Here is an 11,400-nt window from a genome sequence, read left to right as displayed (position 1 = left end):
GCGGAACGACGAGCTGCACGACTTTCAGTGCCAGAACACTGTACGAGCCAGTGGAAGTAACGTGGAGAGCGAGAAGATCAGTGACAATCAGACAGCAGCAGTATTCATGCTGAGAAAGAGCACTATTGATGAGACATTTGCTTTGAGTGGATGCTCAGGCATCTCCACCGTTACATTTTAACGAAACTACCTCGTGCCAAGTGTCTTAAAGATACGTAGTATAATTACAGCAGCGCAGAGAAAAATAACTAAAAGTCCCCGTGAAAGCGACTGGAATAGATCAACTACTAGGAGGGAGAGGAATGAAAGGGTGAACTCGCTTCCAAAGCCGGATCTTAAAGTGTGACACCGAGCGGAAGTAAACAGAAACTGGGCTGGTGGCGTAAACATCGACTTGTGCGTGGGAACAATATTTGTGTAACAAGGCAATAATGCCTTCAGTTCAGCATTTTAGACAGTTTTTCAACGAGCGACTAGCTGCTGCTGCTGAAGAAATATTCGGCGCTTTTGAAAAAACTATCCTCGAGTACGAAGAAGAGATCAGCCGTCAGCGCAGGCTGCTGGACATCGCCTGGAAACCTGCGGTGAAGTTACCCAGGATAGGTCCGCAACACCTTAATTACACGTTTGATATAATTTGCAGTTAAATAATGGAGGCTTTAGACTTATATTCGATCCTGTTCGTTTAAAGTCCTATTAGTTTGTTTTCTTTATCCCAACAGGGTTGTGAGGATGGGAATATGGACGTGCCTCTATTACCACAGCACGTGTCGAACCGACCTCAGTCTATAATCTTTGTCAGTGTGAGAGAAAAACTGGGAGTCGGTGTTTGCTAAGCATTTTTTTCTGTTCTTAAATGTTTTAGTTTTTTGATCAGTCAAAACGGAAGAAAATCTGAAATTTATTCTACAACATTGTTTAAAATATCAGATTTGGCAACATGAAATTGAGCGGCAACTACAATGCTATTTATTTGTTTCCACCTCAAACGTGTTTTATTGGGTAGTTTTCTTTATTTTACTTTTTTTCTGTTACTGAGATTGGATTACACACATCAATATATGGAATATTTATGAACTTTTTAGGTGGATAGCAAAATCTGTGTAGTTTCTGTCAGTGTGTAACTTTTTGTTTGTTTGTTTCACTTATCCCTCCAGAGCTCCCACATCAACTTGCCTGTAAAGAGGAGGAGGTTCTTGCCTCTGACCAGCAGCCCATTTTCCAGGAGAGGAACCCCAGGTTGGATCAAGAGGTTAAAGAGGAACTCTGCACTAGTCAGGACAGAGAGCATCTTGTACTGAAGCAGGAGACTGATACTTGCATTGTGCCTCTTACTTATGAGAACGGTGACAACACTGAAGATCACACTTTGAGATTGAATCCGAGTGAATTAGTAAGTGCAACAGAAAAACAGTCCTTAGTCAAAATATCTATTAAAACCTCAGAGGAAGCAGAGCTAAATACCAACCACCAGCTCTTTTCTCACAGTTCCTATTTATCTAAAAGCCCTGACAAAGAAGACGAGCCTGAGGATTGTATGTCAGTTGGAAATGCAGAGACAAAACCACAGAAGATAAGTCACAAAGGCAATCATATACATAATCCTGCAATGTTGATGAATTACTGTAAAACACACGCAAGCAAAAAGTCTTTCAAATGTGACACTTGTGGAAAAACATTTCCATTTAATTCCAAATTAATCAGACACCTGCGAATCCACACGGGCGTGAGGCCATATTCTTGCAACATCTGTGGTAAAAGATTCAATCAGACATCCATACTGAAAGTTCATAAACGAATCCACACAGGCGAGAGGCCGTATTCTTGCAACATTTGTGGAAAGAGATTTAACCAGACGTCAATACTGAACGTCCATAAAAGAACTCACACGGGCGAGAAGCCATTTTCTTGTAACATCTGTGGTAAAAGATTTAATCAGAAGTCAGTACTGGATGCTCATGTCAGAATCCACACAGGCGAGAAGCCCTTTTCTTGCAAAACATGCGGGAAATGTCTCAGGAGTCGTTCTACTCTGTTGGTTCACATGAAAAAAACACACGGGCGAGCAACCGTATTCTTGCAAAATATGTGACATTTCAAATGCAGCTATCTTGTAAGTCCATGTGTGAAGCCAGACGTTTGCCAGACTATATGTAAAAGAAACAGCACACGAAAAATCTGCACAGGCAATAATTTTATAATTTTGTGTGCAGCAATTATGTGAAATGATTCTTTTATGCATCGAGCTTGATACGGTTTCTAAGGTTGCATTTGTTCGACTGAGTGTTTGTATATGCAAATTATACAATATAGAGTTTCAGTTTTTCACTTCAAGACTAAAACAAACCAGGAATATTTAATTACACCTCAATCTTATACTTCAATGCTTACATTTGATAATAAGTGTTAGGACTTTTTAAAAAGCATTAACCTGTTGAGGGGATACACAAATAAGGCAGAACCATCAGCTGTGGGCAGAAATGGGTCATGGCACACTCATTCGTTGAGCACAGATGGAAAAGTCCCACTTATAGAAAACTACATTCGGCTGCTTCATTGATACAAGGCGTAGCCACAGCGGATTTTTAGAGGGGACTGTAAAAGGGATTTATGATTTGTTTTTCCCCCACTCTGCCTTGCAGATTGGTTGTGGGGGTCTGATATATCAAAAGCTGCCCCCCCTTGCCTCCAAACACGTCTTTGGTGACTGTAGCTGCAAAAACCCAGTTTTGATCTCTTGACCCAGTCACCACACGACTTCTGTAGATCTGTTCACAGTATTTATCAGCTGGTCAAATTTTAGCTGGCAAACTAATACTACTTGCTGCTTCGGCTGGCTTCGAAGGCCTAGTTCTCCTAAAGAGATGAGCCTTTAGAAGAAGACATGCACACGCCACAGTGTCTGTATTAATTAAAATATCTCTAATTGTAACAATATACCCCATTTTCCTCTGTGTGCCTGAATGTTCGTATGCAACTGTACGTCTTCTTTTCGACAGCTCATGAATATTTGTTTTGTAACTTCATTGCTTTTTTGTGTTGGTGTTGTTTGTTTGTTAGTCCAAAGGTAAAAGTATCTAGTAACAGTGTTGTGAAATACCCATCACAATTTCATACAACTCCAGCTGATATTTGGAGATATTTTATTTTGTTTAGCGAGGAGCAAAAATGTGCAAAGTTCAATGTGACACAAGGTGATTGGATTGAAATGTTCCCAGTTAAAAGTTAAGCAGTTAGAGCCAGATTATCTTTGGTGTTTCTCATTACAAAAAGTGACTGTTTAGCTTATTACTCCTGATTATTGATCCATTATATCATTTAAAAGGAAATGCAGGCTGTCTCTTAGTGTATTTCTGCTATAATTGTGACTGAGATGCTTTGTGGAACTTTTGAAAGCACTGAAACCCTCAACATGAATTTGTTAATTACAACATATTTATATCTGGCTTTATTGTTTTTATTCTGATGCTGCTCTACATACCTCAGGCCAAACTAGCATTCATTAGGTTACATGTGAATGTTTCTACTTTATGGTAACACAGTGAAGAAAGCCTTTTACTTATCAGCGTTACAGTTTCCCTGTTAACAAATGGTAGAAACAACAAAACTGAAATACTTACAGAAGTTACAGTATTGTTTGCTTCTTTTTTTTTTAGCTTTTCTCTTCTCTTCTTTTCACTTAGTGTATACTGACGTGCAAATTTACTATTACATATATATATAGCACATAGCAAGGGCTGATTTTAGCTAACCTCTTGTAATGTCTACTGTAGAGAAAAACAGTTAAGATACATGATGCTGGATCTAAATGTACAACATGTTTATGTCTTTATCAAACTTGCGTGTTGTTTAACTAATGAAGGAAGTTAATAGTTGCTGTTTAAAATTAGTTAAGGGGATTGACTTATTGAAGTAACAATAGACAATAAAGGTAGCATTGCCCAGTCAGTATTTTAGGCTATATAACTTGTTTTACTGTATTCATCTGCATTTATAGATATTTAGATACCAAAAAGAATCCTAAGAGCCATCTATGCAGTCTGAAAGTCTTTGGCATTTTGTGTTTATTTTGTTCTTTGCAGTATTTGTTGCCCTGAAATTATTGTATATCTATGTAATGTTACACTAAATGCTCAGTTTGACTAGATCCCTGTGTGTGTTTTGCATTTTTATTTCACTCACCACAGCACTGTTATTTTTCCATAACATCAAATTGTTCCTCACAGCAACAGGAATTGGTTTGAGGAGCTATAATATACAAAATCTTTGTATTAATATTTCTTTCTCTGTCTGCCAATTTGTCCTACAAGCTCAGGATGTGATCAACCAAACTTGACCCGCAGATATATCTTAGGTCCTTCAAGGTTCTTATGACCCACAAAATGACCTGTTTTTAGCATCTGTGCACCTATGACAACTTAACCTATGCCTCCCTTTATGCACTTAAAAAACATCAAAGCATCGTGTTTTAATTCCACAGCCATCAACGTGGCCAGTCCAAACAATACTGTAGTTAGTATATCATATAATATAATAGCATATCATATCATGTAATACTGGAAAGAGAAACTCATGCATTTAATTCTTATCTTTCTTTCAAACTATCTAATTAAAGCAACCACTGTATCGCTTTATATATGTAAATATTGATCACAGTACTCTTTACAGTTCCATAGGAAGAATTTCACAAGTACATAAAACAGTGTTCAGGGGTTTTTGGGAGGAAATATGAGATCACTCTGTGTGTTTTTTGTGGTCAGCAGTGTGGGCAATTTGTTTTTCACATAGGGCCAGGTTTGTAGAGTTTGTAGAGAGCAAGTTTGGAGAGCTTTTTTCCTTTAAAAAATTAAATCATCATTGCAAAACTGCATTTTGTATTTACTCGAGTTTTTAAATTGTTTTTCTTAATATTAAAAATTCGTTGACTATTTGAAACATGTAAGCGTGACATATGCATGTATGCATGCCTTTAGCACGCCGGACAGTAGGTGGTGGTAGTGAGCTGGTACAGGATGTGTGTATCGCCCAGTATCACTTGCGGAAGTAAAAAGAAAAGTGCGCAAGTTTAGGCAGCTTCGAAGTCAAAGCTTCTACATTTTAGATGTAACAATGTATCCCGTTCAAAGCATGCGTAAGTTTGTCTGTGATCGACTAACAGCGGCTGCCCAAGAAATACTGGGAGCGTTTGAAAAGAGAGTAGGGGAGTACGAGTCAGAAATCGCACGTCAACGCAGACTGCTGGATACGGTGTTCACACCGGAGATAAAGTTGCAGGATAAAGGTCGGTCAGATTACCTTGCTCCTCAGTAAAGAGTCCTGTTATGTCTGAAACGATAACTGGTTAAAAAGAATCAGTCCTTGGATATTCATTTCTTAATTGTGCCAGGATCACTGTGTGGTCTGACCAGTTTGACAGGTATAACGTACCATTTGGTTTCCACTGAATTACACAATTTATTTTATTTTTAATAGCTGGATGTTGTACCTCGGTAATGTAACAAAAGCTGACACAAAGTCCTCAAATCCTCAGCTGAACCAAAGATCAGTGTAATATAGATGATGCATGTCTTGGGGAAGTCGTCTCATGTCACGTGTAAGGTCGAGCGGGTAATGAATTATGGACAAGGCAATCATTAACAGATCTGTGTCTCAGCAAGCAATGGTAATAAATAACTAAGCGGAGTTATTAGATACAATACCGAGATACAATTTTTAATCAAAATTTTGGTGACATATCACATCAATACATTTTTTGCATTCAAACTTCCCAGCAGGTTTCATTTTAACAGCTAGAACAAAATGTATCCAGTGTCTTACTATTATGTGTCTCAGTTGGCGTTAATGATGATGAGGACACATCCTCATTAATTATTAGAGCTGTAATTTGCACGGTCTCTCCCTGGACTGCACGGGGCTTGTTCTGTTCTGTGTTCTACAAGTTCACAGATTAATGATTTGCACACGTCCACAGGATCAGACGAGGAGATAAATAACTTTTGATGTGCCAAATAATGCCTTTAGGTGAGGTTGCATTGGGGTTGCCGTCTACATTTTTGGCCTCTATCTTTAAACTGACAAAGAATAGTTTTTAGTGTGCTTGGTGGTGAGTCTGGTTTCCCTACACTTGGGTGCTTTGTAGATTTTAAAGAGGCAGTCCTATAATTTTAAATTTAGATCCTGAAAATGAAAGTCGGTTGATTATTGAGGTTGAGGTCAGTTGAATACTACAATTATTGTTTTTGTTTTTTTTTAATTAGTTCCATAGATAGACTTTAGCTCTAAACACCCACGTACAGGTCTCTGTATTAGTGACTATAGCACTACTGATTTTTGTATTTGGAAATGCTTTTTACAGAATGAAACTTTTTTTGCTCCTTTTTCAGAAACCAATACAATAATTAATAATGTACATCTCCTTTAAAATTCAATTCGATTTTATTTATGCAGCAACAATTCACAACCAAGTCACCTCAATTCACTTTACATTGTAGGGAAAGAGCCTACAGTATTAGAATGCAAACCTCAACATTTAGATGTCCAGCCAAAATTAAATTACTAATGACTAAATGCAATTGTGATACATAAACACTCAGAGTGAAGATAGGTGAGTGAAACAGAAATGCTCAGTGCATCATGGGAAGTCCCCCAGCAGTCTAAGCCTATTGCAGCACGACTAAGGGACGGTTTAAAAGCATGTTACAGTTTTTATCGGCAGTTTAATCCTTATGCGTTGCCAGAGAGACTAATGCTGTCACATTCAAGGTGATGCACGGCTTTTAAATTCTATCACTAATAAACAGTGTACATACAGAAAGTGTCATTTTTAGCTAACAGCTATAAGCAAAAAATAGTATTTTAAACACTGTCCCATTCTTTCCTTCCTCCCTTTAGATCTTGCAAATACTTCTTTGAGTCAGCAGCAGAGTAACAGTGAGAGTGACTCCACTGTTCAGCCTGATATTACACGGATTAAAGACGAGCATGAGGAAATGTGCATCAGTCAGGAACGACAGCAGCTCACACAGCAGCAGGCGCCTGCTGCTTCTAAGGTGACTCCAGCTTCAACTGATCAAAGTGCCCGCAGTGATCAGTCTCAGCCTTCAGGTCCTGACCAAACGAATCCTGCAGCAAGTAATGATCCCAAACCCAGTGTCCCTAATGAAGATGAACGTGACAGAGAGAGTTCTCCAGTACCACCTCCAGATGATGACAACCACTTCTTCTGTCAGAACTCAGATGAAGGGGAGAGTCAAGCTGACATAACTTGTAACTATGGAAGTGAAACACCAACAAGAGGCGATACGGACACATCATCAGCTATTACAGCAGCGCAGCCGTTAGATGAGGAAAACAATGATGTGGGCAGCACAGCAAACAGTGGTACAGAGGAAGGACAGGTGTGTACCAATGAGAGCAATGAGCCAGCATCAGATAGAAGATGTAACATTGAAAACACATCATCAACCAGTAATTCTGGGTTAACACCTACTGTAAGATGTAATAGTGAGACCACATCAGCTATGAGTACTGAGCCAACACAGAACAAGAAACATATAGATGGGAATGAAACGTCAACCGCAACTGCTGGCCTAACGACTAACACAAAACAAAGTGGTGACTACACAACATCTACAAAAAGCACTGAACAAACACTAACAAAGAGCCCAACAGAAACTAGATGCCCCGATGTAACGCCACATGAGAAACACGATCAAACGAGCCCCCCGTTAAAAGGGAATGGTGAGCCAGCGGCAAATAAGTCAAGTCACGATGGGGGATCAAGCTCATCTGTCAGCCTATATGAAAAAAGCAGTGATAAGAAAACATCAGCTACAAGTGATGAGTATGCACCTAGAAAGAAACATAGTGATGTGAAGAAAAAAACAAGCAGAAGTACTGATTTAACTGCAAGTAGGAAACCCAAAGATGGAAAAATGTCATTAAGTACAACTCCTCAGTTAATGCCAAATGAGAAGCATAAAGACTGGGACACAAACGATGTCACTGAGCCTTCACCAGACTTTACATGTCACGACATATCAATGGAAAGTACTGAGCCAATTCAAAATAAGACTAGTGACCATGAACAGGTAGCATCAAATGGAAGTCCAGTTCAGGCAGAACCCACTGAGGGGAACACATCCTCAATTTTAAGTTCTGACCTAGCACAAAAGAAGCAGAGTGAAGGAAAACTAGCTTCTCCTTCAAACACTGAAATGGCACAAAGTAAGAATTCTAACAGTGATGAAGCCACATTGGCCGAAAGTACGGAAACATCGCCAAATAAGATGCCTGGTGATGAGACTACAAGTACTACGTCAACCTCAAGTAGGAAACATACACATCAGAGAACATCATCAACCAGAAGCAGGGATTTAACAAAACACAAGAAGCATAGACATAGAGACACAAAGTCTTCAAGTAGTAAGGAAGCAGCACTGCTTAAAAGACAAAATGATGGGAGCGCAACATCAGGAGGAAGCACCAACCCAACACAAAGGAAAAGACATAAGGATCAGAGTGGGGAATCCACTCAAACTACAGCGGCAAGACACAGTCAGAGAAACAACAATGGGAGCAAAACATCAAGTGGAAGTACTGATCCAATACAAAAGAAGAGACATAGGGAAAGTGAAAAACGCTTAAAAGCATCAAGTCAGAATGATGGTGGTAATGCCAAAGATGAGGAAAATCCTTACAAGTGTGACCGGTGTGGCAAAGTGATGTCCAACTTCAAAAACTACAAATTTCATATGAAGAGCCACACAGTTGAGAAGACGTATAAATGTGAGACTTGTGGCAAGATGTTCCGGGAAAGTTGGGATTTAAATAAACATTTAGTGATTCATTCAGCCGAGAAGCCTTTCAAGTGCGACGTCTGTGGAAACGGGTTCAACCGACGTTATAATCTCGACCTGCACGTCAGGGTTCACACTGGGGAAAAGCCCTACAAATGCAGCACCTGCGGGAAAAGCTTCAGCTCCTGTGTGAACATGAAGAAGCACATGAGAATCCACACCGGTGAGAAGCCTTACACTTGCAACGAGTGCGGTAAAGAGTTTGCGGATTCTTCTGCTTTCAAGAATCATTTGCGAGTGCACACGGGGGAAAGGCCCTTCAAGTGTACCTACTGCAAGAAAAAATTTGCTACCAACACGACTTTGAAAAGGCACACCAGAACACATACAGGTGAAAAACCGTATACATGCACCGTATGTGATAAGGCGTTTGGTCACAAAACCGACCTGAAAGGACACATGAGGATGCACACTGGCGAGAAGCCCTACAAATGCACTAGTTGTGGGGAACAGTTCTCCACCTGGTTAAAACTTCATAAGCATAAACAGCGTGCACATGCAAGCGAATCAGAAAAACCAGCCGAATAACTGGTCGTACCAAATGAATTAACTTGTTTTTGCTTTTCGTTTTCTTGTGATTTACTTCATAGTTTTGAATTTTTGTGGACATTCCGGGTGTTGAGGTCAAACAGGGTTCTTTATTGTGCATTTTTTCTGGTACTAGTGAGAAGTTAAAAATCAATTCAGGAAGGTCACTTTGAGTAAAAGATCTGCAAAGAGCTATGCTTTTCAAGGCTTACAAGCAAATACTGGAAATACTACAGAAAGCTTTACACTCTCACACTGATGACAGTTTGTTATTTGTGACAAAAAGATTGTATGTTTTCCCTTTCCTTCTTGGCTTACACTTTTCTGTTACAAGTCGATGTGAGAGCTTTTTTTTCTTTCCATTCTGTGTTATTTTTGTCTGCATTTCTCAGAGCAGGTTGCACTTTTGCACTATGTCATTCTAAATACGGCCTTAACCCAGGCCAGTCTTATTATGGCAACTCAAAAAGAAAATTCTGTATCAGAACGGTTAACCCCTAAAATGCTGGCTTTACCTGGACCATTTTGCACTGGACATCATTGTCGTTTATTACTCGCAGAAAGTTTTGATGGCTGGACTTTTCCATCTTTCTGGGTTGTTGGTAGTGGTGGCTGTAAACTGCTTGCAGGTGCATTACCACCACCTTCTGGGAGTAAAAGCACATTACATCCTGTGACTGATTTAAAAACGGGAAAATATATATTTCAGGACAAAAACCATAATCAGTCAGTTTTATTTTTATAGCAAATGTTAAATTATTTGATAATCATGACTATTTACTAAATGCAATGTAAATATTATATCAGATCCAACTCTGCAGGGAAAGCTGACACATCTTGGTATTTCCTATAAAAAGCTATTGCATTTCTTTTAAGGTTTTCTATGATAGTGAACTTTTAAGTATTTATAAATATGTACTATTTGCTCTTGCTTAAGCAAATGCTTTAGTTTTTGGATTGTTTTTTTACATCTGTAAATATTCTTGTTAATAGAATCTGGGAATTACATCAGACAGATCATGGACAACAAAGTCAGACGAGTCAAAAGCCAGTGGTTGTGACTTTTGAAGAGCTTTACAGTTGTTTAAATACAGTACACAGAAGTGCTTCTTGCCACAAGAATGCCTTCATTGCCTCAATGTGTTAATAAGGTGTTGTACTAGAATAGCAAGCAAAAGGAACACAGTGTTTGTTTGTTTGTTTGTTTTTTTTGTCTTGTTGGTAATGATTTTATTTTATTTTTTTCAGTGTTTTTTCCCATTTTTGTCATCAGAGCATAGACTTGTAAAACAGTCAGTGAATGTCTTATTAATGGGTTTACAATAAACCACCATGCCTTTTGTAATTGTCAATAAGTAATCTGTGCTCTTTCTGAATCTGTAGGATCCACACTGATTTTCGTTAAATTATTTGTGATGTATTGAGACAAAAAGAATTAAAAGAGATTCCTTTTTGTGTAAGTGATGAAGGAGAAAAAAGTTACAGTGCAATAAATTCTGCTCTTATTAAACATGTGTTCTGATGATGATTCATTATTTAGGGCATATTAATAGTTTTTAACAAGACTGCTTAAGTTGCTTTTGAAGCCTGAAGTAAAGTTACAAAGGTCAGGTGTTAATATTTAATATTTGCGTACGCTTGTTGAACACTTTTCTAAGCTATCCTTTGGTTGGACCTTTTTCACACAGAGAACTGTTGATCAGTGAATATTCTCTTTTTCAAACCATTCCCTGCAAAGCCTAGAGATGGTTGTGTTTGAAATTCCCAGTAGATCGGCAGTTCCTGAAATACTCAGACCAACAACCAAGTCTCATTCAAAATCATTTAAATCAAATCAATAAATATTTTTTGCTATTATGATGCACATTTTGAAATTTAGCAGGTCGTCTTGACTATGTTGTTATATCTAAATGCATTAAGTTGCTGCCATGTGATTGGCTTAGATATTTGTGTTAAGTAGTAGTTGAAATAATGTACCTAATATAGTGGCTGGCAAATGTGTTTTCACATGTAT

At 38.6% G+C, this 11,400-nt stretch overlaps 1 protein-coding gene across 3 annotated transcripts; it reads left to right on the top strand.

The window, feature by feature from the left end:
• Window positions 1-59: 59 nt before the first annotated feature.
• LOC134638702 (zinc finger protein ZFP2-like) lies at window positions 60-10,877 on the top strand. Of its 3 annotated transcripts, XM_063489530.1 has the most exons (3): window positions 60-603; window positions 1,158-1,393; window positions 6,892-7,013. In XM_063489530.1, exons 1-3 carry the CDS (start codon window positions 432-434, stop codon window positions 6,910-6,912), a joined length of 429 nt encoding a protein of 142 aa, XP_063345600.1. In that variant the 5' UTR covers window positions 60-431; the 3' UTR covers window positions 6,913-7,013. The 3 variants fall into 3 exon arrangements, with proteins under 3 accessions (XP_063345600.1, XP_063345599.1, XP_063345598.1); XM_063489529.1 differs by lacking the exon at window positions 6,892-7,013 and having other exon boundaries at window positions 1,158-4,147; XM_063489528.1 differs by lacking the exons at window positions 60-603; window positions 1,158-1,393 and adding an exon at window positions 5,052-5,281 and having other exon boundaries at window positions 6,892-10,877.
• The last annotated feature ends 523 nt before the right edge of the window (window positions 10,878-11,400 follow it).

Source organism: Pelmatolapia mariae, linkage group LG12, assembly GCF_036321145.2.
Source record: "Pelmatolapia mariae isolate MD_Pm_ZW linkage group LG12, Pm_UMD_F_2, whole genome shotgun sequence".
Taxonomy (NCBI): Eukaryota; Metazoa; Chordata; class Actinopteri; order Cichliformes; family Cichlidae; genus Pelmatolapia; species Pelmatolapia mariae.
This window is presented reverse-complemented; position numbering and strand designations above follow the sequence as displayed.